The following is a 26,327-nucleotide window of genomic DNA, read 5'->3' as shown; positions in this document are numbered from 1 at the left end:
CCTACTGAGTTACATTTTATATCTTTATATGTTTTTCACTTAATATGAACATTCCAGTTAAGCAATACCTGACAAGCAGAATAGAATTGCTACATATCATTTCTTTCTGTAGAATATATGCATATATTGTTCTGTACAGTCACTATAAGCTTGTGACTTTCTCTTCTAGTGGTTATGCTGTTCTGTCTTTTGGGATCATATTTTGGGTATTGGTTTTTAGAATACCATGCTGCTCTCCTCTTTTCAATGCTGATTTCTCTTGAATGAGGATTTTGGTCACTGGTGCCTGCTTAGGTTCCATCCTAAGCCTCTGACTCCATCCTGGTCATCCCAGGCCCCATGTGGTTCAGTGTGTTTCTCAGAAAAGCCCTCTTGTGTGTTCCAGCAGTCCCCCAGCGAGCAGATCACAAGGTGGTGGACACAATCGACCAGCTGGTCACTCGTGTTGTTGGAGGCAGCCTATCTCCCAAAGAGAGAGCTCTTCTCAAGGAGGACCCTGCTTACTGGTAGGTCTTTAAATGTTGGCCCTCCAAATCCCTCCCATAGAACACACGGCAAAATTTGTGTCTTGATGGTGTCCAACACAGAGGGTGAGGTATTAATTTTGAGGAGTGGTGTTAGCCAATGGGAACAGCATGAGAGAGGGTTGGGTTCACTGACATTCAATTCCCAGCCCTGCTGCCACCCTGCCATGTGGCCTTCTCTTGTCCGGTCCAGGAGCCCCTCGTGCCTCTGTGCTGGCTTAAGGATGAGGTGAGAGGTGCATGCGGAGAGCACGTGAAGATAAGGGATGGGTCACAGCAGTTGTTCGTGACTTACTGCTACTGTTTGTTCAACTCTCTTCTCCTTTTGCCTTACTGCCTCTTCACACAAATGGAGCAAGTTTTTAAAATTAAAGTTTTCAGCATAAATGCAGTACTTGTTTATTAGAGGAAGTTGAGAACAAGGGTGAAGCCCCTTGTATGCCCACCGACATCTACTGCCAGTTTTGCCTGTTTGCTTCCAGTCTCTCTGCCCACTGAGGGCTATTTGGGTTTTTGTTTAATATAGCTGTGATTTTACTATGATATAATATATCTTGCTCTTTTGGGGTTTATGTATTTTATTTTTTCTGCTCATTTTAGATAACACCGAAAAATGCTCGTATTCTTTATCTTTCATAAACATTTTCAGACAGCTGCGTTTATTAGTCCATAGAGGAGGTGGCCAGAGTTTAGTTAGCCATCCCTCTCTGGTTAGACTTTCAGAATGATTTTGATTGTATACTGTTTCAAACTGCTTCAGCAAATGGCTTAGTGCAGCCTATTTTCTTGTGTGTTTAGGATTATCTCTAGATTGCTGCAAGTGGAAAATGTTCATACTTTAACTTTTCTTAAAGATTTATTTATTTATTTATTTATTTATTTATTTATTTTTAAAGATTTTATTATTTATTTGAGAGAGAGAGAGCATGTGAGCAGGGGAGGAACAGAGGGAGAGGGAGACAATTTCCAGCAGACTCTGCACTGAGCGCAGAGCCCAATGCAGGGCTCGATCCCAGGACCCTGAGATCATGACCTGAGCCAAAACGAAGAGTCAGATGCTCAACCAGCTGAGCCACCCAGGCGCCCCTGACTTTTTTTTAAATCATAAAAGTGGCATATGTCCTTTGTAAAAATAGAAAAAAGTAATAAGGTAAAGATACTGTCACTCAGAGCTCCACCAGTTCTCCCTCTCAGTGTGTCCTAGGTTTCAAACCTAACATCACTGTCCCTTTAGCAGTGGGTACATGCTCTTCCTTTGTACACAGGTACCCTAGCATACTCAACCATTGCCCATTGATGAGTTCTTAGATTCTTTCCAGTTTTTCCCTACCATAAATACCATTATGATGAACAATGTTTTCTGTTTATTTCTGTCTACATTTCTGGCATTTATTAGGGTAGTATCTGGGAGTGAAATTGCTGGGTTAAGAAGAAAATTAACTTTACAGGCCTTTGATCTCTGTCGCTTTTTCTCAGCTGCAGCATGATTGACCTTTGAGACTGGATAATCCTCTGGTGGGGACTGTCCTGTGCTTTGCAGGGTATTTATTAGCATCCTTTGCCTTCCCCCTTACACTGGATGCCAGTAGAATCCTCCATCCCAGAAGCTGGCCACTGGGGGCAGGAGTTGCCCCTGGTGGATGCCATCGTTCTTTATCTAATCAGGTTACTTTCTGTGGGTTATCTGTCCCAGTTGACAAAATGCTTGAAAGGCATCAATTGCCACGTAACAGTACTAGAGTTTTGGTCTTAACCAGCATGATTTACCAGGGGGAAGGGTTGGAGCTTATATGGTTTTATTTTTACAGAATTCTCAGACTCATTTGTATTATTTTCATATTTAGAATGAGTGGGCATATAACTTAAAAGTTAAAAAAAAAAAAACAGCCAATAAGCAAATTGTTCCATCATAATTTATTGAAAACTTTATTATCAAACACTTTTTGCTTTCTCTGCACTTGGTACTATTGTCGGCGCTTTTCTGATTTAAGCACTAGCTGACTGAATCCTCATAAACCTTGTGAGGCAGGTATGTTGTCATCCTTATTTTACAGATAGGAGATAGGAGACTTGAGGCTCAAAGAGGCCTCTTACCTAAAGAGTGCAAAGCTAGTAAGATAGAGTTGAGATTCTCATCCAGGTTCTTGCTCTCAATCTGTGTGCGTGCTGAAGGAAGGAAGCTAGATAGCCTCAGGTTGACAGGTGAAAGCAGAGACCAAACCCTCTTGGGTAAAGTACTCTCCAGATTTGAAAGGCTCGGGCAATTTCCAGGTGATTGGGCTGGAGGGAAAGGGGACCCCGAGAAGAGGGACATGTGCCTCTGCATCATGACCAACCAGGCTCATGATCACTGATGGCCAGTGGTAACAGACAAAACCATAACCAGAGTTGTACATATGGGAGGTGGGGTACAAAATCAGAAATAAGCATTGAATTAGAAATCAAATATTTGAGAAAAATGAACATCATGAAGGAAAGTCACCAAACTCAACAAATAGAGCTGACACCTGAGAAGACTGAGTTACATAAGAAAAAAAGTTAGTGTAAAAATATATGTGTGTGGTTAACAGTCTTCGGTGGATAATAGTATATTGTATCCATGAAACAGGAGCTTTTTGTTTTTGGAAAAGAATCTGTTAAAGATCTTGGAAATTGGGCGCCTGCGTGGCTCAGATGGTTAAGCGTCTGCCTTCGGCTCAGGTCATGATCCCAGGGTCCTGGGATCGAGTCCCACATCGGGCTCCCTGCTAGGCAGGGAGCCTGCTTCTCCCTCTGCCTCTGCCTCTCTGACTCTCATGAATAAATAAATAAAACATTTATTAAAAAAAAAAAAGATCTGGGAAATGAAGTCTGATTGTTGAAATAAAAATCCCAGCGGTTGGCTAGAATAGACCCAGATGAAGAAGAGATTAGGGAGCTGGACTCAGACTTCACTCCTGGAAAACTCCTTCAGAAGAAATTACCAGAGACTATCAGAGGAAAAGATGTGGTGCCAAGAAAGAATGATAAGAAGCTAGTAAGGTTAGGGCTTTGGTGTGTACATTAGAATTCTTAAAGGAGTCCGTGTATGTAGTTTATAAAAATCAGTTGAATTAAGAAACGCAAAATGTTTCCACTTTGACCAGTTCCCATGCCAGTTCTACTCCTCGCAGTCAGTCTCTTTTGGTATTTTAAACTTCTAAATTATCTCTTGATGATAAGCCTGTGTTGCTCTTCCTTGATCTATCAGTTTTAGCCATCACTGTTGAAATCCTATGAAGATAAGTGAGGATTTAGCTTTCTCTCCTCTCAGTCACTCATCAGAAAACCACCTTCTTGCTAGGCTCCAGTGCTGTGTTAGGTTCTTTTTATTAGTTAGTAAAAGTTCAGACCTTAGGAAACACGTAAGAAGGCTTTGCGTTATCTCAGCCCTTCAAGGAACAGCAGAGATTTGCGACTTCTATCTCCCTACAAGGAGGAGCAAACACTGGTTTGTTCACAGCCGGGCCTTGTGGACAGAACTGGCCATTGCCGCTCACTGAGGCAGCCTGCACCTTCTGGTGCCCTAAAATAACAGTAGTAGTGCAGACACCCACTGCAGCTTTGCTTCCTTGTCAGGAGCACCCGTTCGCAAAGCTTCCTCCATTCTCTATGAGAGAGATTGCAAAGCAGCAGGCCCATAGAATGGTCCCAAGGATGTAAGATGTAGAAGTGAAAGAATATGTCACTTTGTTTTTCCCATCTTCTAAGTTGTCCCTTCAGAGTGGGATGGTCCTGACCCTTGCTGGACTATGCCCTACAGGGACAGCCCACCATGTCCACATGTTTACAGACTGAGGAGAAAGCATGTGGGCTTGAATCCCTCTTGGCTGGCCCCAGCAGGATTGTCCAAGGGCCTCAAAGCAAATACAAGATCTAAATAATTGATGCTGGGGTGGGGGGGCAGACATGAACCCTAAAACCCCAGATAATCTAGACAATGTAAGGTGGTAAGTAGCAGGAAAGAGATGGATACTAAGGTTCTTGTCCTGTTAAAAGTGAGGATATAGGGACGCCTGCGTGGCTCAGTCAGTTAAAGTATCTGCCTTTGGCTCAGGTCATGATCCTAGGGTCCTGGGATCAAATTCCGCTTCAGGCTTCTTGCTCAGCAGGGAGCCTGCTTCTCCCTCTGCCTGCCGCTCCCCCTGCTTGTGCTCTCTCTCCCTCTCCCTCTCTCTCTCTCTGACAAAAAAAAAAGTGTGAGGATATAGCTAGTGACTAGTTCTGAACACAGAAAATAATAGTTTAAGTGTATATTAATCTGATTAGCCAGTAAAGACATAGAAGTGGGATTTATAACTTCCACACTACTGTAGAGGGTGAAGCCAAAAAGAAAATGTATTCATCCCAATGAAAAGCAAGAAAGGGAAAAAAAATTAAAAAGGAGGGCAAATAGGAAACGAGTACAATGGTGCCACCTTTACCAGGGACTTGGGTTTAAAAGTACCAACTATTGCTTCCTCTCAGAGATAAATAAAACAGAGTGGGGGAAAAAATGGAAAATGACATACCAAGCAAAGGCTATCCAAAAAAAAAAAAAAAAAAGAGGTATGTAAAAGTTGTTTCAGACAAAACAGAAAAAGCATAAAAGGGGGCAAAGTAGGCTACTGACCAGGCGCAGTCATCATGGAGCCCAACACAGGTCTCGAACTCACAACCCTGAGATCAAGACCTGAGCAGAAACCAAGTCATACGCTTCGCCAACTGAGCCAGCCAGGCACCCCAATAGTTGGGAATCTTGATGCCTGAACTACGTAGCTTAGAGCTGTGTAAATAAACAACACTTAGAGATATAAGAGGAATTGATCGATCTATATCATGGCAGGAGGCTTGAATATAATTCTCTGAAATGGGTAGATGTCATCCAAATAAGAGAATATTTAGAACACAGTGAATGGGCATAAACAGGTAAAGATGATGTGCTAATGTTTGTTGAGCAGTTAGTGAATGCCACACAGTATTTAAAGCATTTTTCTTACAATGGAAAGTGTGTAACTCAAGCCTCACAACAACGTGATGAAGTAATTTATTACTGTCTATCCCTCTTACAGATAGAGGAACTGAGGCACAGAAAAGTTCAGTAAATCTCATGGCTAATAAGTGGCCATGCTGGGATTTGAACCCAGCAGGCTGGCTTGGGAAAGTTCTGTGCTCTTAATGTTGTGTTCCATTAGAACTTGGGGAGACTGACATCCTCAGACTGCACTTCGCATCAGAACTCTCCAGGGGAAAGGGGCTTGTATCCTGGGGCTCTGGGTCACCTGGGTGCTGACTCCGCTTTCTGCCCTGGGTGAGGGGTACCCTTGCTGGGGCTGCGTTTCACAGGAGAACCAGACCATCTGTTCCTTTATGTGGGAACCCTTGCTCGTTAGGGTGCAGGACGCTGCTGCTGGCCCGGCAGAGTGCGTGGGGCAGCAGCGGAGCCGGCGTGCAGCCTGTGTCCTCAGACCCAGCCGGACCTTAACCGCAGATGGCAGCATCGAGAGCTGCACACGGAGCTTCCCCCCAGGGGCCCCCCGCGGTACGCCGTGCTGCCGGCACCCTGCTTCACGCAGCCAGCTGGCTCCTGTCACTGGTGATCGGGAACTGCACCTAGGAAAGCGGCCTCTTAACGTCAGGCAGACTGAAGGCCGCCTGAAATGCTGCCCTGCCCACCAAACAGTAGTCATTCTTCTTGAACACAAACTGAAATTGAACATTCACAAACTCCTGTTATGTGTGAGGTCCCAGAGAGACTCTCCGCACATCCCAGGAAAGGAAAACCACATGGGCCACATTACACGATTGCCACGATGCATAAAAGTCAAAACTAGCATAACAGCCAAAATAAAACTTGCTTCTAAGTAACTTTTGAGTGAAGGGGAATGAGAACTGACTTTAGGAACTTCTCAGAAGGAGCTAGCAGGGGGCGCCCTGCACACTGGATGCGGCTGCAGCCATACATAGAGGAAAGTGCAACGCAGGACACGTTTGTCAGAAATGGAGTGAATGTAAGCATTCACCACATGAGGCCAGGAGGAAATGGCAAGAAAAGTCCAGACCCTAGAAGGGGAGGATTAATAGAGCTGAAAGAAGGTGCTAACAAAGTGGAAAACAGAGTAAAGAGTGTGTGAGTTCCCTCCATGCCCCTTACTGTCCATTCCCCAGGGCTAATTAAGTTAGCTTTATATTCTTTCGATGTCGACTCTGTGAGAAAAGCGAATGCACGTGGATCTATGTACACAAAGCAGATTCATGTGGTCCACGTCAGTGTTGGTGTTCTTCTGTAGCTTGCTGTCCTCTCTGGCTGTATCGTGGATGTCTTTCTGTGTCGGCACTCGGGACTCAACCTCCTCTTTCCTATACTGTTTTTTTTTGTCTTTTTTTAAGATTTTATTTATTTATTTGTTTGACAGAGCATGCACAAGCAGGGGGAGCGGCAGGGAGGGGGAGAAGCAGGCTCCCCGCTGAGCAGGGAACCCGATGCGGGGCTCGATCCTAGGGCCCTGGGATCATGACCTGAGCTGAAGGCAGACGCTCCACCGACTGAGCCACCCAGGCGCCTCTGTACTGTTCTCGTTATGACTCTGGCACATGATTTCACAGCCATGGCACTCTGGCCTCGGTGGTGCAGTTGAAGCCAGGGTCTCTGAGTACTCCGCCTCACTGGGCTCTTTGAAGGGTGTCACCTCCCAAAAATGGCACCCACAAGCGACAGAGTGGCAGTGTCTCTGTGGCTCCAGAGTGATTATGTTACGAGGCTACTAGGAGTTGTGAGCACCTTCACCGCTGGGGATGGCGAAACCCAAGGAGGAACCGACCAGTGCTGGACCAGAGCTGCCACTGCCCTGCAGTTACTGTGGGCAAGACGGGGACCCGGGGGGTCCATGGATCAGAGCCTCTCGGATGGCAGGGAGGCTGCCACTTGGAAAGGGTGTGAGAAATGGGATCGTAGCAACAATTCGGTACGTGGTGTTGTTTTAACCAATGTCCTTCTGTGCCTGTTTTGTTATGTAGGTTTTTGTCTGATGACAGTAGTCTGGAATACAAATATTACAAGCTGAAGCTGGCAGAAATGCAGCGGATGAGCCACACCTTGCCAGGAGCAGATCAAAAGCCAACAGCGGCAGAGTGTGCGGTCCGGGCCATGCTGTATGCTCGGGCGATCCGGAGCCTCAAGAAGAGGCTCCTCCCAGGCCGGCGGCGGGGGCTGCTCCGCACCCAAGGGCTCCGGGGCTGGAAGGTGAGGAGAGCAACCACTGGGACCCAGACCCTCCTCTCCTCGGGCACCAGACTGAAACACCATGGCCGGCAGGCTCCAGGTTCATTGCAGGGAAAGCTGTCCCAGCCAGATGGAAATGAAACTGCCAAGGACTGCCCGCCTGACCCGGCCGGACCCTCTCCTGGGGACCCCAGCCCAGAAGCCTCGGGCCCATCCCCCAAGCCAGCAGGAGTGGGAGTCTCTGAAGCCCCTCAGACCTCCTCTCCCTGCCCATCTGCTGACGGTGGGTACTCACTCCCATCCCCCTCTTTGGGCCCCAGCCCCGACTCTCCAACCTCCAGGGGTCCCTCAGGGTTGGGGATGGGAGACCTGGGTGGTCTGAGCCATCTGTGCAGCAGGCAGGAGCAACAGGGACCTGGCCAGGACAGGTGCACATGGAGGCACTCTCCTCTTATTTCCTAGAGGGGCTGGCCCTCGAGTCCTGTAGCCGGCTTCCTCCTGTCCAGGGGTCAAGCTGACTCACCATGCTCCCCTACCAGGTCCTCCTGCTGGCCACCCGGTTGTGCCCTGGGCCCATGCTTGGGGCTTTGAGCACCTCCATCCATTTCTCCCTCTGTTCTTGCTCCTCTTTACCTTCCGTAGGGCTGCCCTCGTCTCTCGTTCTGCCTTTTCTTTCCCAAGGTCTGTTTCCTTTCTTAGGGTTAGCTGACCTGCAGTTTCTTCTGGCCATTACCTTTTCTCTGCGACAGGCCTGCCCCCGACCAGTACTTCGCACTTACCACTAGGTGGGAATGGAGAGGGGAAACAAAGTCTCCACCACTGCTACATTCTCTAGCTTTTGCTGTATAAAGAGCCGTTCTGAGCTATGCCTTCCAACGGGGTATCCAGTGCTCCAAGTCTGCTGAACTGGGCTGGGCCCACCTGTGTGTTTGTAGGCAGCAGCTGGTTGTGTGGGGCCATCGGCTGAGGTAACAGGGATGTCTGGGCCACATGCCTTTCGCCCCCTAGCAGCCAGCCTGGATTTGTTCACCTGACAGGGTTGGGCCTCCAGGAGGGCAGCGGAGGTGCTCAAGGCCTCTGAAGCCCAGGTTCCACACTGATGCCACCTTCTGTCAGTCAGCAGGAGTCCCAGGGCCAGCCCCAGTTTTGGGGGGAGAGAAGAGAATCTCCTTCTGCTGGACAGAGCTACAGAGTCCCATGGCAAAGGGCAAGGATGCAGTGAGGGGACATGAGGAGCTGTCTTTATAATTAGTCTCCATAACCACCCCCCCAAAGTTGAAATTGGAAGCAGCTACTCAGAACTGACATGTGACAGTCACTTTGTTTTGTAGTTGACATGAAGACCATGGAAACTGCAGAGAAGCTGGCCAGATTTGTTGCTCAGGTGGGACCAGAGATTGAACAGTTCAGCATAGAAAACAGCACTGACAACCCTGACTTGTGGTATGTAGCCATCGTGCCCTTTGAATTTGAGTGTGTTTACTCTATGAGTGTCCTGAGAGAGAGCCTGTGGGGTGGCCTGGCAGACACACTTCTGCCCCAGGAGGCACCCGAGGAAAAGTCATGGCTTCGCTTCTGCCAAGCTCAGGGCTGTGAGGGGAAAGCGTCTGCTTAGGGGTGTTGGGCGGTGCTGCCCTCCTCTGGGGCATCAGAAAAAACCTGCCCTGGAGGGAAGTTTAAGCTGTATTTGAAGGTCAAGTGGGCTTTGATCAGGGGAAGGGGGAGAGAGCACCCAGCTAGAGAGGCTAATCGGTTCCCTAGAACCTCTGCAGATGCCGAGTGGTGTGGGGTACGGGGAGGAGGAGGGCGGTGCACTGTCCCTGGTCACACCAGTGCTCCGGGCAGTGATGGATGGGGTCCTGGTCCAGCTGTGGGCAGCAAGCACTTCCATGTAGTGGGGGCCTGGCATCCTTTTGCCAGGAGGGGGTGCTGTTACCCTTGCCATTCCTCAGATGGGGTGCCTAGTCACCACCACACAGCCTGCAGGTGACAGAACCAGGAGCCTGCTCTGCCTTGTGGGGCACAGGTTCACCTCCTTCAGGGGGAGGCTACCTGGGAGCCCCGTGTTCCTGATACTGAGCCATAACCAGGTGGGGTTCCCATGCTGTTTAAATTGTATCCTCCCGGGCGCCTGGGTGGCTCAGTTGGTTAAGCGGCTGCCTTCGGCTCAGGTCATGATCCTGGAGTCCCTGGATCGAGTCCCGCATCAGGCTCCCTGCTTGGCGGGGAATCTGCTTCTCCCTCTGACCCTCCCGACCCTCCCCCCTCTCATGTGCTCTCTCTCTCAGTCTCCCTCTCTCAGATAAATAAGTAAAATCTTTTAAAAAAAAAAAAATTGTATCCTCCCGTTGGCTGGGAACTCTGGACCCTTGCCCTGCTCCTACCATGCTGGAGAGCCATGCCTAATTAAGTCTAATTAAGACTACGGTTGAAAACTACACATTTCCTAGAGCATTTCTGGGACCCAGTGGTGTGACCCAGCATGTTCTTCCAGCTTGTTGGGGACCTTGAGTAGGTTCTGCACTGGGCATGCCTCCTGCTTCCTGTGAGACCCAGACCAGCCTCGGGGAGCACTGACGGCTTCATGGGGGCTCAGCCCGGTTCTGCCTTTTACAGGCCTGGTGACCTTGGGGCCAGCTGGGCCTAGCACACCTCAGAGTTGGGGAGACCCGGTGAAGGGGACAGCTCCACTAAGGGCAGCCAGGAACATTTCATCGGTTGTGGGTTTTTTGTTGTTGTTTTTTCCCCCAAAGGAGAATTCTGCATTATCCTGGCACTGCTGTGGTTTGGGTTTATCCGTCACCGTTTCTGACAGCCTTTTCTGAGCAATGTTCCTTAGGAGGCCCTGTCCCTTCCCTCCCCACACAGAGTCCCCCATTATTGTACAGCAACGTTAGGTGGAGTGATTCACTCTGTCTCCCAGCCCAGTGCTCATAGAGCAGTTTGAGAATGGCTGCATCCAACAGCACACGTATTTAATAAAGGTCAAGGTGACTTTGTGTTTCTTTTCCTTTAGAAAGAGTATACCTCTAACGCTGTTTGAGTTGATTCTGTTTTTGTGTGTGGTTGTGTCATCGATTTGACGTATAGTCAGGTTCATTTTTTCTACAGAGATTCAGTTTTAGGGCTATTTTTTTCTATCCGTTCAAATTTAATTTTAAAAATAAGTTCAGCATTTGCATGGTTCTAAAATAAAAATTACAAAAGGTAGGCTCAGAGAAGTCTCTGAGTGGGAATCCCCTCACCCATCAACAGGAAACCATTTCATTCAATTCTAGTGGGTATGTGCATTTCCCCTTTTGTTCTTACATGTAACTTTTTATATGTAATAGACACTTTTGCACCTTGCTTTTTTCCCTTCACCACCTATCCAGAAGTCCCCTGTGCCTGTCCCACCTGTCCCCTCATTCTCTTGTCCACTGTCATTCTCCACGTGCAGCCACACCAGGGTCACTCCCCAGCTATCGGCATTCACGTTGTTCTTACGGCCCCATCGGTGGCCTTACGCACAATGACTCTGTGGAGAGAATCTTCATGTATCTTCCAGAAGGGGGACTGTGGGGTCCAAGGTCATTGCACATGTAATTTTGTTAAATAATGGAAATACCCCTCCCCGAGAGCCCCTCCCAAAGCAGTGTCCAGAGTACCTGTCCCCATCCCTCACCTTTTGGCATGTCTTAGAGTCAGTAGGATTCATGAGAAATTTCTTATTTCCACCATGAAATTTTAGTTTCCATTTTTTTTTTTAAAGATTTTATTTATTTATTTATTGGAGAGCGAGTGAGAGAGAAACAGCATGAGAGAGGAGAGGGTCAGAGGGAGAAGCAGGCTCCCCGATGTGGGGCTCGATCCCAGGACCCTGGGATCATGACCTGAGCCGAAGGCAGTCGCTTAACCAACTGAGCCACCCAGGCGCCCTAGTTTCCATTTTTCTTACGAGTGAAATTGAACATCTTTTCATAAACTTGTGTCCTTTATTTTCATGTGAACTGTTCATTTGTCTCTTAAAAAAAGGTTTGTCCTTTAAAAAAGCTTTGTTGTAAATAGTTTGCATTTTTTTGAGTTTTGTGTAAATGCAGCTTTTTCTTTTTGTCTGGCCCCTTTATTCAGCACATTTCTCGGATTCAGCCATGTTTGTTGCGTGTATCCCCAATTCATTCCTCTTTGCTGCTGAGTGTATCCCACTGTGTGGCTGGACCAGTTGTTTACCCATCACCTGTTGATGGCATTGAGATGTTTCAGTCTGGGGCGATTATAGGTAAAGCTGCTGTGAGCCGTTGTGGATAAGGTCTTTATTTCTTTCCAGGAAATACCAAGGAGAGGAAAGGCTGGCTCCATGGTGGGCCCACCGTTAACTTTTGAAGAAACTGCCAAGTTGCCTTTCCACGTGGTAGTGCCATTTTGCATTTTTAGCAGCCTGGACGAGAGTTCCAGTTCCTCCCCACACAGCATTTGCTGGTGTCAGCTTTTTCATGTTAGCATCCCAATGCGGGGTGACGGGGGGCGGTGTCGCACTGTGGTCCTCATTTCTCCAAGGACTAGTGGTGCAGAGTGTCTTCAACTGTACTTGGGTGCTTCCCATACTTAAGTGTTCATTTGGATCTTGGGTCCATCTTTTGATTGGGTCATTTATTTACTTACTAATCAATTTTGAGGGTTCGTTATACATTCTTTATAGGAGTCCTTTGTCAGATGTATGATTTGCAGATACCTTCTCCTGGTCTATGACTGGTTTTCTCATTCTAGTTGTCTTTTGGAGGGCTCAAGTTCTTAATCTTTGCCCTTTTTTCTATTGGGTTTTTTGGACTTTTTCTTTCTCAATTTTTTTTTTTTTGAAGATTTTTATTTTTGGGGTGCCTGAGAGGCTCAGTTGGAAGGGCATACAACTCTTGATCTTGGGGTTATGGAGCCCCACATTGGGTGTAGAGATTACTTAGTTTTTTTTCTTTTTTTTTTTCTAAGTTTTTATTTTTAAGCAGTCTCTATCCCTGACTTCATCAGATACCATGTTTCTGGCCTTTGTCTTGGTGTTTCTGTCCGTGTGTCCAAGGACTGGTCCCACACTGTTGTGCCTTAGAGGCTTCATACACCTTGTAATGTCTGGTAAGGCCGGAACCCTTCACAGATTTTGTTTAGAGTTCTCCCAAATACCCTTACCTATTTATTTTTCTCTGTGAAGTCTAGAATCATGTTCAAACCCAGAAAAAAAAGATGCACTTATTGAGATAGGCTTATGCATTAATATTTTAATTAGGGAAGAATTGACATCGTTATGAGGTTGTTATTCTAGCCAAGAACAAGGGCTTCTTTCCTTGGGTCCAAATGTATTTTGTGTCTTCGTGCATGTTTTCAGTTTCTCACACTAGCCACAGCCCTGGGTCAGGGTGGCCGTGGGACTCTGAGGTTCCGAGAGGCAGTATTGCCACCACATTGACTCAGCTTCACTGTAGAATGAGGGGCAGAAGGGACGCGCCTTCCTCAGTCTCCTACCTGGCAGTGTGAGAGGAACCAGGCAGTTACCCTGAGCGCACGGGAGTCCCAGAGTGGCTGGTGACAGACTAGAAGGGGATGAGGAGAGGGCCGGGTTAGATCTCTGGCTGCAGTGTTGGAGGTTTTTCCAGCACATTCCTTGGTCATTTCTGCATACCTTGTTCCTCTACTGCCCTCCCCTGAAAAGCAATGGGGCCTCTTAACGTTCTGGCTCCTTTGTTAAATTGCTGCTACTCCTCGGACTTCTCTGTCTCATTGTGAAGCTGCACCATCAGCCATAGTTGGTAGAAAGAGGTCAGGTTATTTGTTGGTTCCACTCCCAGCTTTGTTGGATCTCTTCCGGATAATTTAGTAAATATGAATGTTCAGAGGACTCTCTGATTCACCAGTGTTTTTCATCCTTGCCCCAGGTTTCTCCATGACCAAAATAGTTCAGCCTTCAAATTCTATCGAAAGAAAGTATTTGAGTTATGCCCATCGATTTGTTTTACATCCTCTCCACTGAACCTCCACGCCGGTGAGAGCGCTGATTCTCAGGAAAGCCCCCTTGATCCCATGGAAGGGGAAGGAGAGTTTGAAGATGAGCCCCCGCAGCACGAGGCTGAGCTGGAAAGCCCAGAGGTGATGCCTGAGGAGGATGAGGAGGACGAGGAGGATGAGGAGGAGGATGAGGAGGGGGGCGAAGAGGGCTCCACTCCTAGAGGGGCCTCCAGGTCAGCAGGAGGGGCGGCCAAGTCCGAGGGCTCTGAGGGCAGCCCCCCCACCGATGGCCTCCCGAGCGAGGCAGCTGAAGATGGCCCAGCTGGTGCACCTGCCCTGTCACAGGCCTCCTCGGGGGCCTGCTTCCCCCGGAAGAGAGTCAGCAGCAAGTCCTTAAAGGTCGGCATGATTCCAGCTCCCAAGAGGCTGTGCCTCATCCAGGAGCCCAAAGGTGAGTGCCAGACATTCATCATGGCTTCCCGAGCACGGGCTTCCGTTTAGCACTGAAGGAGGAACCGTGTTGCTCAGTTGTGGACCAGGAAAAGTTGTGGAGACCAGCTGATGTCACCTGACTGTGTAGAAGAATTTACTGGCCCTTAGCCCAGGCTTAGCCACAAGATGACCAGCCAGTCCCTGTCCCCCTTCCCACCTCTGATTGCACCTACCAACCTGGACGTTACCTCCCCAAATCCCCCCAGGGCCAACAGAACACGAGGTTCTTCGGTCTTGTGTTTTTAACCTAAACTAGTTCTGGTGGTTTTGCATACCCCTCCCACGTGCTCCGTGAAGCTCACCTCACGGCTGGCGTGAGGCTGGCAGTCCGAGGGCGCGCCACTGCGTCAGTGTAGCAGCCGCGTGTTAGCGTCAGATGCTGCTTGGTGTTTCCGTCACGGTCCGGTGGAGGAGCCCCGGCTGTGGAGGGCACGGGCCTTGGTCATCTCCGCTGTTTCCCACCCGTGACCTTGGGGAGGACCCAGCCTTCTGAGCCCCTAGAAGGCCCAGGGCACTGATGCCTGCTTAGCGATGACGAGGAAGGAGGACACAGGTGGCAGTGGTCTTGGGCAGTGGTTAGTGGGAGCCACGTGCTCTGTACTCTGCTGCCCAGGCCGTGGGAGGTCATCCCCTGTTCTTCTGTGGGGAGGGTTCAGGTTCCTGAGGTACCGTCAACAGCAGTAGCACGCATCCTTTTTTTTTTTTTTTTTTTTTTAAAGATTTTATTTATTTATTTGACAGAGACACAGCGAGAGAGGGAACACAAGCAGGGGGAGTGGGAGAGGGAGAAGCAGGCTTCCTGCTGAGCGGGGAGCCCGATACGGGGCTCGATCCCAGGACCCTGGGATCATGACCTGAGCCGAAGGCAGACGCTTAACGACTGAGCCACCCAGGCGCCCAACACGCATCCTTTTTAAGGGGACAGTTGGAGGAGTTCTGGCGAGATCGTGTACAGGCATAAACTCCTCCAGTGCGGCGGAGCTAGAGCCTTTTTCCAGAAACGTCTGTGTCTCTCTGTGGTCCCCGCCCCGTTTTCTGGCCTTGTGGTTCTGCCGAAATTTTCTAGACTGTCAGTAGGCAGAATGGCATCATGTGCGGCCTTTTGACGGGCCGGCCATGGCCCAGGTTGTTCCTCATGGCCCCCCCCCCGCCCCAGTGTCGCCACAAAGCCAGGCCTGGGCTGTGCTTCCTGCCACCATAGCTTCCTCTGAGGTGGCTGTGGCGAACAGTTCCCTGTCTAGTGTCACGTGGGTGCTCTGCATTGTTGACACTGTCACACTCACCCAGGAGCATCAGTTCAGTTTCCCCTGCCGATGGAACAGTCCTGTGGTTTGTGTCTGGGAACCTTGGCGTTACCACGGGTTGCCAGCTATTGTACCCAATTCGGACGTCCGTCACAACTTCCTGCTGATGGCGGCAGCCTCTCCGAATGCCTCATGTCCCACGAGGGGGAGAAGTGGAGCTTCTTCTATTTCAGAAGCTCTCAGTTCCTTGGGTGGTTGATGAGAAAAAAAGCAGCCCTGCTGATCTCTCCATCAAAAATAAGGCTGTAATGTGATTCAGTGCTCTGTATGAGAAGCATGGTTGCTTTACTGGAAAATTCTCTGCAGACTTTAACTCTTTATCAGTGGAACAGTTGCTGCAGAGACACTAGGAGGGCAGGAGATGGCAGATAGTTTATTGAAACAAAACGGGGTCTTGCAGCCATGGAAAACAATCCACGCATGGAGCCCTTCGTCATACACGCGGGAAGTCCTACGTTAAAGTAGGCTCTTCCCCACCGAGCAGCCCTCAGTTGGGCCCGCGTGTTCCCGCCTCTGTGCCCGCGGGCCCGTCATTCCTGGGAGGCAGGCCGGTGGGCCGTGGTGCGGGCGGTGGCTCCCTTCCGGCGGCCGAGCCTGAACTGCGGCACTCGCGTCTTCTGAGTGACGTGTGTGGGTACGGATGTGTTTCTTGTGTTTTCCAGTTCATGAACCAGTTCGCATCGCCTACGACAGACCTCGGGGTCGTCCCGTGTCCAAAAAGAAGGTGAGCATGACAGTTCTCACGCGTGGCATAGTCCGAGGAATTTGCCAGAGTTTTAAAGGGCACGGTGGCTCGTGACTGCAGTATACTCGGTATACTCGTACTTCCGACCGGCGCGATGTACAAAGCGTAACAAACAGCCTTTCTTCTCAGGGATTTCTTGAAACTGTTTTGCGGTGCCTGAAGCGCAGGAGGGTAGTAATTAGTTTAACAAATGGGTGAGGCCTGATACTCGCAGTGTGTTGGGAGAGGTGAACAAGGTGATGTCCTGGCCCTTGAGAAGTTCAGATTTAGGGGCCTGTAATGATGGTTAAAGAGCACACTAACTGGGGCGCCTGGGTGGCTCAGTTGGTTAAGCGACTGCTTTCGGCTCAGGTCGTGATCCTGGAGTCCCGGGATCGAGTCCCGCATCGGGCTCCCTGCTCAGCAGGGAGTCTGCTTCTCCCTCTGACCCTCCCCTCTCTCATGTGCTCTCTCTCATTCTCTCTCTCTCAAATAAATAAATAAAATCTTTAAAAAAAAAAAAAGAGCACACTAACTGGCTAGTAAGCCAAGGCCGTGCGCGGATGGGTGCACACACACACGTGTGCGTTAACTGGCGGTCGCTTCCTCTGCGCCAGGCCCCGTCTGCCCACCTGGAGGCAGCAGCCTCCAACAGGGACAGGTTTGTGTGAGACTCCTGTGGCCTGTGTGCCCTGGGTACGGAGAAGCAGGTCGAGGGGAGATGGCAAATGTGGGGTTGGGGGTGCCATTTATTCAGGGAGGCCTGGGAGAGGCCCCAGGGTGGTCCTGTGTCAACAGGTAGCCCTCTGTGGCACCCACACGGGGCTGGGGAGATGAGGCGGTAATGGCGGTGAGGCCCCGGGTCACATGGGGCCTGTAGACAGATGTCACAGTGAGGCTCCTTCTCGGGGGGAGGCCCTCGGGGACCCGCGGTGGTAATTTGGGGGGAAGATGTGGCCACTGTGGCTGCGGTGCTCAGAGCAGCCTGTCGGCGGCGGGGCCGGGGAGAGCCAGGGGCCGGGCGGGTGAGGACGCAGTCGGTGGGACTTGCCGATGGACTACGTGTGGAATGGCCAGGCCGAGTCCAGGGCACCTCCACGGTTGTCTGCCTGGGCAGCTGGGAGGACAGAGCTGCCACTGACTGAAATGGAGAGACCCTGTGGGGGGCAGGTCATCAGGGAGATGGGGTGCTTTCCAGACAGCTAGGTGGACATGTGGGAACAGGTAAGGCTGGGCGAGGTCACCTCGGACATATGTGGGGACATCCCAGCTCCTTAGAGGTCAGGGAGGTGAGCCGGGAACCAGGTGAGGTCTCTGCTGGCGTGGCGTGGTGAGGAAAGCCTGTGTGGCAGACTGTTCAAGTACACTGTCGTCTCAGTGGCTAGAGGAGGGGTTGGCGTAAGCCCAGTTACAGCAGAGAGGGGGGACTTGCCTGGGCCCAAAGCCCATGGTCCTAACTGACGTGCTCAGTTTGAATTTGTGCTGGCATCCGGCTGCCCGTCTGGTGATCTGGGTGAGGGGGCAGCCGGGCTCAGTCTCAGCCTGGCCACCTAATCTTGGCATGTAACTCCTGAGTCTCCCATTTGTACATCTGTGACGTGGGACAGTCTCTCCTACCCTGTGGTTCAGAGGTGCCTTACGAATGAAACTAAATGCATGTTAACTGGCTGTGCAGCCGTGTCCTGCGAGCTCCAGTCTCTCCATGAGGTGACTGTAGGCCGAGAGCTTCCAGCTTTCTCCAGCTAAGCAGCTTTCCCGGAGGGGTGCGGATCTGCCCTTTGGGGACCTGTGGCCAGCCTTTCCCTTGCCTTCCCCACCCTCTTCCCTTCCCACACTTGTTCCCTGCTCAGACCCTCAGACCCTCACCATTACCCCCCAGCACGAGCTGCCTTGATCAGGATGGAGGAGCCCTTTCCCCAGAAGTATATGCGGCCTTCTCAGCCTACCCAGGCTGTCCTCGGTGTTGAGTAAATGTCTTTTAAAAATAGGCTCAGGTGGTGGGGACATTGGGTACTGATGAATATGCATGAGTAAATAGAAATATTTTCTTTCTATTTTTAAGATTTTATTTATTTATTTGACAGAGAGAGAGCATACGCACATAAGCAAGGGAAGTGGCAAGCAGAGGGAAAGGGAGAAGCAGGCTCCCCGTTGAACAGGGAACCTGATGTGGGGCTCGATCCTAGGACCCTGGGATCATGACCTGAGCTGAAGGCAGACACTTAACTGAGTCACCCAGGCGCCCCATAAATGGAAATATTTTCTGCCCACACTGGGCAGGCTCTCCAGAGGCCCCCAGGCCTTTTTTTTTTTTTTTTTTTAAAGATTTTATTTATTTTTTACAGAGAACAAGTAGGGGGAGCAGCAGAGGGAGAGGGAGAAGCAGGCTCCCCACTGAGCAGGAAACCTGATGTGGGGCTCGATCCCAGGAACCTGGGATCATGACCTGAGCTGAAAGCAGACGTTTAACACACTGAGCCACCCAGGCGCCCCCCCTCAGGCCTTTTAACCTGTCTTTCCACAGCCAGTTCTGAGCCCACGTCTTATCCAGGGCTTCTTGCTCCTCTACCTGGAGGGTCTTCCCAGCTATACCAGCTCTCAGTGAGGTCTGCTTTGTGCTAGACATGGACCCCAGAGTCCCAGTAAAACCAGTCTCTGGGGGCGCCTGGGTGGTTCAGTCGCTAAGCCTCTGCCTTCGGCTCAGGTCATGATCCCAGGGTCCTGGGATCGAGCCCCGCATCAGGCTCCCTGCTCCGTGGGAAGCCTGCTTCTCCCTCTCCCACTCCCCATGCTTGTGTTCCTGCTCTCTCTGTGTCTCTCTCTGTCAAATAAATGAATAAAATCTTTAAAAAAAACAAAACAAAAAAACCCAGTCTCTGCCCTTGGGGAGCTCCCAGACCTGGGAAGGGGCAGTTGGACAGACAGACAAGTCATTCAGGTTTGCTGAGCAATGTCTGAGGGCGGCCAGAGAGGCTTCCAGGATGGGGTCACTGCTCAGAGTTCTGGAAACCCATAGGCTTGTTCCAAATGGAGTGGGGGAGTAGGGAGGACCCTGCAAGCCAGTTTTTCACACAGTCTCCCTACACAGTAGGTTCATGGCCTGTTCAGCCCCCTCCTGCGTCAGCCCTGCCTCCCATCTGACTCCTGCACACCAGGGGCCTTCCTGCCTCAAGCCTGTGCCCTGGTTACCCCCAGCCTAGAGTGTACCCTCTGGTCATCACAGGTCACCACCGCTTAGGGCTCTTCCTGCTAACCCCTTGGCCCCAAGACCCGCCAGCCCCTCGTGGGGTTTTCCTCATGGTCTTAGCACCACGGTGGGAGTGGTCACACTGGGGCCTGAGAGGCTGGTCTAGCTTGGTTCTGTGGGGGCATCTCTTTACTCCCCACCTTTTTTTTTTTTTTTTTTTAAGATTTTATTTATTTGACAGAGACACACAGCGAGAGAGGGAACACAAGCAGGGGGAGTGGGAGAGGGAGAAGCAGGCTCCCCGCTGAGCAGAGAGCCCGATGCGGGACTCGATCCTAAGACACTGGGATCACGACCTGAGCTAAAGGCAGATGCTTAACGACTGAGCCACCCAAGCGCCCCTACTCCCCAGTTTTAGAAGCCCCAGCCTACCCAGGGAATGTTGCTGGGAGCTAGGAAGCAGCCTGTGGCTTCATCCCAGTGTCTGAGGAATTGGAGACAGTGGGGGGGTGGGGGTACTGGATTGTGTCAGGTGCAGCATGGGCCGACCCTTGCTCCAGGCACTTTGCTGCAAACCACTTGCCATAATCTTATCTCTCCTCAGAAACCCAAGGACTTTGACTTTGCCCAGCAGAAGCTGACTGACAAGAACCTGGGGTTCCAGATGCTGCAGAAGATGGGCTGGAAGGAGGGCCACGGCCTGGGCTCCTGTGGGAAGGGCATCAGGGAGCCCGTCAGCGTGTACGCAGCAGGCGCTTGGGGCCAGGGGTGGGGATGGGCAGCGTGCTCGGGGAGATGAGGGTCTCTTTGGGATTCTGGTTCTGAGTCCTTTGATCTGCAGCCTGATTTCTTGGCTCCCCTCATGTTAAACATGGCTTAAAGCTGGCAGGGTTTTTTTCCTGACAAAGGGAGTCTTCAAATGAGGTGAGAAGCAGATCATTTATATATGCAGGTGTTCATACAGGCTCCTTGCTGCACTCACACAGACGATTTAAGTGGCTTCTGGGCCCTGGCATTTCAGCCACATTCCTTATTGTCCTAAAAGCTGAGTGGTAATTCTAGGTAGTTACGATAAAAATCACTTTCCTTTTTCTGAGAACCCATACGCCAGCTAGCCAGCGTGGGAGAACATGGCCCAGAGTTTGTTAGGCCCCATTAACATTCAGCAGGCATTTCATTTAAAACTGAGCTTACCACCTGCTGGGGGAGGTTTTCTGCTGTAATCGGGCTTCTGAGCACGCGCCTCAGAAAGTCCGCACACCTGCGCAGGTGAGTACCCCTTGTTCCGCGCTGTGAATCGTGTCTTCACTTTCCCTCTCCTTTTCCCTGTTGTGTGTCCCACATGCCTCTGTCCCACTCTGACTCCTTGTGCCGTTTCCAGTCCCCTGGCGGCCGGGCTCTGTGCTCGGTGTGGCTAACTCTCCATTTTGCTCCTAGGGGAACTGCATCGGAAGGGGAGGGGTTAGGTGCTGACGGGCAGGAGCACAAGGAAGACACATTTGACGTGTTCCGTCAGAGGATGATGCAGATGTACAGACACAAACGGGCCAACAAATAGGTATGTGTGTGAGCTAGTGCATGGGGCATTCTGCCTAAGCTGACGTGCTGGTATGTAGAGACAATTTCTCCAGAAAAGTCAGAGTTCCCCATCCCCCCAAAACCAAACACACACACACACGAAAACATTCTGTGAGGGTAACAAAGAGTGTTTGGATGTGGATGTGTCCCACCCCTCACCTTCCAGGTTTGGTTGAAGGAGTGAGCCCCGAGCTCGCAAGCATGCAGCCCGACAGCGGGCCTTGGTGCGGGGCTCCTGGGTTCGACTGCCCGCGGCCATCCTGGGGAGAGAGTTCGCCCAGGGAGTGGCCTGGTGTCCTGCGAGGGTGAGGGCGATCTGAAGCCAGAGCTGCACAGGCCAGCTGCTTTGCCACATCCTTTTTCTGAGCATCTTCAAATCCGTTTCCTTCTCAAGGGCCTTGGGCCCATATAAACATCCCCTTCTTTCTCCTCTTTTTAGTTGCCTTCCCCACCTGTAATTTCCAACTCAGTTTTGAACAAAATCGTTCTCTCCCTGAATAGATGAAACCATTGGTGAGAAAACTAAGGCTCGAAGCAGCAATTGCTCTTAAAGCGCCACCTCTGCCCCGGATCTGCCCTGGAGCCAGTGGCCAAGTAGGTTCGGTGTGTACACGAGAGGCAAGCGTCTCTGCAGCTCTGGTGTGGAGGGTCCGAACGCTGGCTTTTCTTCTTCTTAAAGGAAAAAAGAATGCGCCATTTCCGATCTGCTTTTGCCTTTCCCCCTCTTCCAAATGCTTATGGCAGCCAGTCCCCTGCAAGTCTTTCCTGGCTCCCCCTAGGAAGGTGGTGCTGCCCTTGGAAGCACCGGGGCCCTGTTTGTGCTCAGGAACCAGCTCTGGGCGGGTCTCCCGTCGCAGAGAACCTTGCTCTCAGAGGTGCTCTCTTAGCAAACTTGGTGCCCAAATGATGACAGATGGTGGCTTTTCGTTGCTTCCAGGCTGTAAATAGGGGATGTAATCCGGTATTAGTGAAGTCCGCTCTGGTCCACAGCCTGCGGGTTGGGGCATGGGAACTCTTTGAACAAGTGGAGATACTTGATTCCACGAACGTCGTATTTATGGAGGCTCGGCTCTTAAATGCCTCCCAAGAGACGTAATAGAAGTTTAGCGACAGGATAATAGAGCAGTATTCAGTGGGGAGGAATCATTACGTTGATGAAACCTCTCTCAAATTCACATGTCTCCCTAGAATCCACAAACTGCAGTTTGCTTTCTTTAAAAACCACATATGGAGTCTCTTCTACCAACGGCTGGGGGTGTGAACTCTTCAAGAGGCTTCATTCCTGGCCTGCGCAGCAGCGTGAAGAATTGTGTTATCAGGGCCTTTGTACAGAACAGAAGCAGGGCGGGCCGGCGGCTGCTTGCTGTTTCTAGGCGCGTGACGGCTGCCCTTCATCTTCCCCCGGCGCACCCTCCTTGCAGCTGCGTGCGAAGTTCTCAGGCCGTGGGGGTCTCGGGCCTTTCTCATAAAGCAGCAGTGTGGAAGTTTTAAATCTTTACTCAGATCTGGGGACCTTGGGATCCTGCTGACACTGTGAGCTCGGGGTGGGGGGGCCCCCAGCCGTGAGTTACCGTGTTGGCCAATCTTCCCTTTGTCTTGTGGGGCCCACACCCACCGTCACAGGCCTGTGCTGTGTCTCTTCGTGTCCGGTGGAGCCTCCAGGCTCTCCTTGCCCCTGGTTGCTCCTGTTGCGTGGGCGCCCGGCAGATCTTTATGGCCAGGGAGATGATGGAGGTGCCTCAGCAAAGTCAAAGCAGCCTGCAGGGGCCGTGTGGTATAGGGGAACCACAGCTGTAGGGGTTCAGGTTCATCTCCTTTCTTTCCTAATCCTTCCAGTAGCTTTCCTTGCTGGCCATGGGTTGAGCGCATGGATGGAACTCTGAGCCAAAAGACAGCCCTTTGGCAGACTGCCTTTGACAGAGTGCCCCATTGGCCCCGAGCAAGATGTGGACTCCCCCAGTAGGTTCTCGCTCTTTCTCTGCAGCATAGATAGCTCTGACCATCATATGCACGTTGTGCTAGTATATTCGTTCTTGGCTCTCTCCGCTTCTATCTGTAAGTAAAATGCTTTAAGAATTCCCAGGGTATAAGCCCTGTCCCCGCAGCCTCCTGCCACTCTTCCTCCTGGGGACATCCCGCTTTGAGCTGACCCTGGGAGCCTTTGGCACATGTCAAAGGGAACACCTCCTTCTTGATCCTGGAAAGTCCTGTGAGCACTCAGGTGATGCTTTTCCTGTGGGGCTGGCGTCATGGGAGCCGGGGCGGAGCCTGGTGGTGCGTCCTCGCACCGGCTGTTGGCCAGGGACCAGGGCACACGGGCCCTCCGCGCTCGCCCTTGCGCTCCCTGGCAAAGGCTGCTCTCAGGGAGTGTGCGTGCGAGCGCGATGTGCGGTTGCATAGCCTTGTCAAAGTCACAGTGTCTTTTCTGTCATTCTAGTTCCAGGGTCTCTTCCATGAGGACGACAGGCATCCGGAAAGTGCTAACTCGCCACTTTGGGTGCTTACTGTCTCTGGCTTGTTTCCAACACTGGAAATCATATAGAGAATTTTAGCATTTTTGGTCCTTGGTAAAACCTAGAAGACATTTGTGATGTTACAAAACGGAAGTTTTTTGTTTGTTTTGTTTTTGTTTTTGTTATTTTTTTTTTTTAAATCTAAGAAGTTGTGAATGTTGTTAATCATTTAGCAGTTGCAATAAATGTAGAGGAAACCCAATTTCCCGTCTCTGGTGATGTGTTTTGAAAATGCGGCGGGTCGGGGACCACGTGACAGATGTTGAAGTACCTCCAGGGAAGAAGGTTGGACACTGTGGCCTCCCAGGCATGCCCTCTGCCTGCCAGGGCCTCTCTGCCTGATCTCCCCAGCCAGGGGGCCTGTTCAGTTGCTGGGAAAGCCTGGAGGGTGCCAGAGAGCAGGCAGGGACCCGTGCCAACCGTGGGGTGTGAGCATGTCCTCTTCTGAGTAGGGGGTTATTGCTGGGTATAAAACCCACCTTTGAGAGCATCAGGGATACCTGCCCTACTGCTGATGATGCCCCCCTCAAGGCTTTACCCGCTCCCAGGGTCGGGGCTCCAGCTGTCAAGCGTTAAACCGGGGCCACCCGGGCCTCCCCCTGACTGAAGGGGCCTGCCTGTGGGGCATCTTCACAGCTCCCTGCTGTTCCCGTGTGCTGCCCACTCTGCATCTGATTCCTCCACTGACAGCTTCTGGCCCTTTGGGGAAGGGATGAGGACAAAGGCTACAGCAGGCACGTACCAGACCCGCAGGGGCTTCCACGTGAGGACAGAGTGATGCGGAGGAGCCAGGCTGCTGTTGGACGCAGGGCGGAGGGGGCCCAGGAAGGGTTTGGGGTGTCGGCCAGTTAGGGGCAGATGAAACAGGGCCCCCTAGGAGCTGATGTGGGAACCCAAGCCTCCGTTTTCCCTGCTGTGTGCTGGAGAACGCTCAGGAGTGGCAGGGACCCATTTGACCATGATGGGAGCTATGGCCAGTCAAGTACCTCCTCCTCTTGCCTTCATTTTCACGAGAGCCCGAGGGGGTGGGGTCTGACTGCGGGGCTTCAGCGCCCTCCCTGAGAAAGTCGCTCAGAACCCACAGCTACCCCACCTCATCTCCCACCCCTTCTCGGGAGACCGGAGGTAGGGTGTGAGCGGAATGGCTCTCCAGCAGCTGCCCCTAACTGGCCGACACCTCCTTTTGTCACCTCTGCGGGCCGGTGAAGGTCATATAGATGAGGACACATGGGGCGAGAGTCTTCGGCCTGGGACACCCATCTAAGCTTTGACCTGAGGCTCTATTTCCGTTCTGCAATCCGGGAAGGATTTCTTCTAGTTTGGCAGGTAAGATTTCCTCTGCTCTCTTGCTGTTTAGAGCGGACTGGGACCTAAATATGCCTTTCTGGGCCTGGAGGGCCCCTCCCCTTTCCTTCTCCCCAGCACCCTTTCCTGGAAGCCTTCGCAGGGCCCTGAGAAGCAGAAGGCGCCCTGGACATTGGGAAAGCAGCTTGTGGTTTTAAGGCAAGCTTTTGCTCTGCATGTACGTAACGTGGGTCCGTAATACCTGCAAACATGCACATTCAAGCAACACGTGTACATTTTCTTTGTAAATGATGAAAGCAGATATGTGCAGAGTGAGGCATGAAGTTGCCCCTCTCCCCTCCCACATAAAAATGAAATATAAAATAATCTCAAATAAAAACTTTTTAACATAAGACACCCAGTATGCTGCTTGGAGACTTGTGTCTTCACGCAACTGGAGGGCTCCACGGTTTTTTCACGGGAATAAAAATTTCTAGTACTGTTTGTGAATAAGTAACACCTGGCCCAAAGCAAAAGGTACAGAAGTGTGTTCTGTGGGAAAATGTCTCCCCGACCCCCAACGCCCAGGTCTCAGATCCCTTACGTGTAGATACACAGGCATATTTTAGGTGTAACCTTTCTTTAAAATGCAAATTCTGCACATTCTCATCTGCCTGTTGCTTTTTTCCACTTACAAATTTTCCCCAGAAAATTTACATATATATGTAATGGACTGTCATTTAAGTTCCCCACCCAGAGGCATTCGAGTTGTTCCCAAGCCTTGGCTCCTACATCCCAGCACACTCTCTGTGGATAAAGCCTTAGAAATGGAATTTCTGGGACCAAGGCGGTGCTCCTGACATCTCCCCACCTCACTGTCTCCCTCCACAGCATTCCTGTGCCATGTGTTTTTTGGGGGGACCCTGTTAGCACCCCAGTTTTTCTAGCTGTGCCTGTCTCTCCACGATGTGGGGGGCCATGGTCCCCGGAAGAGGCAGGCTCTGCCCTCAGGGTGGACTGAACCACAGAGCATGGGCCCTGACCCCTCCAGACCCAGTCCCCATGCTCTGCTTCAGATGAGGACCCAGCTGCCACCCCTATGCTTCCTCCAGATTCCCCCACTCTGAGCCCCCCCCAACCTTGACCTTTCTGCGGGTGACCTTGTTTGGCCTGGGCAGAGGGGATCCTGTCTCTCTAGGTCTTGATGTCCCCTTCTGTCCAATAACTGTCTGGTGTCCACCCACGGGTGTGGGTCTTGAAGGCCAGAGATGGGCCAGCAGGGAGGAGGCCACAGCCAACCTTCCCCACAGCTGGAACAGTAGGACTTTCTTTTTTTTTTTTTTTTAAAGATTTTATTTATTTATTTGAGAGAGAGAATGAGAGAGAGAGAGCACATGAGAGGGGGGAGGGTCAGAGGGAGAAGCAGACTCCCCGCCGAGCAGGGAGTCCGATGCGGGACTCGATCCCGGGACTCCAGGATCATGACCTGAGCCGAAGGCAGTCGCTTAACCGACTGAGCCACCCAGGCGCCC

General features: G+C 51.2%; 1 protein-coding gene across 13 annotated transcripts in view; it reads left to right on the top strand.

Moving 5' to 3' along the window:
- The window catches only part of SUGP2 (SURP and G-patch domain containing 2), a 33,861-nt gene extending 10,148 nt beyond the window's left edge, over nt 1-23,713 (top strand). For 5 of the 13 annotated variants that reach the window (XM_081815918.1, XM_081815906.1, XM_081815913.1 and 2 more), the window contains exons 4-10: nt 386-506; nt 7,539-8,026; nt 9,075-9,186; nt 13,644-14,164; nt 16,172-16,233; nt 20,025-20,161; nt 20,858-23,713. In XM_081815918.1, coding sequence (XP_081672044.1) covers nt 386-506; nt 7,539-8,026; nt 9,075-9,186; nt 13,644-14,164; nt 16,172-16,233; nt 20,025-20,161; nt 20,858-20,978 — 1,562 coding nt within the window. In that variant the 3' untranslated portion in view covers nt 20,979-23,713. The remainder of the gene's footprint in view (nt 1-385; nt 507-7,538; nt 8,027-9,074; nt 9,187-13,643; nt 14,165-16,171; nt 16,234-20,024; nt 20,162-20,857) is intronic. The other 8 variants (XR_014144141.1, XR_014144142.1, XR_014144140.1 and 5 more) reach the window with 8 other exon arrangements.
- Nucleotides 23,714-26,327: the final 2,614 nt, after the last annotated feature.

This window comes from Leptonychotes weddellii, chromosome 1 (genome assembly GCF_054177405.1).
Source record: "Leptonychotes weddellii isolate Sample4059 chromosome 1, ASM5417740v2, whole genome shotgun sequence".
NCBI classification, from domain to species: Eukaryota; Metazoa; Chordata; class Mammalia; order Carnivora; family Phocidae; genus Leptonychotes; species Leptonychotes weddellii.
The sequence above is the reverse complement of the archived record's forward strand: the minus strand, read 5'-3'. Positions and strand labels throughout refer to the sequence as shown.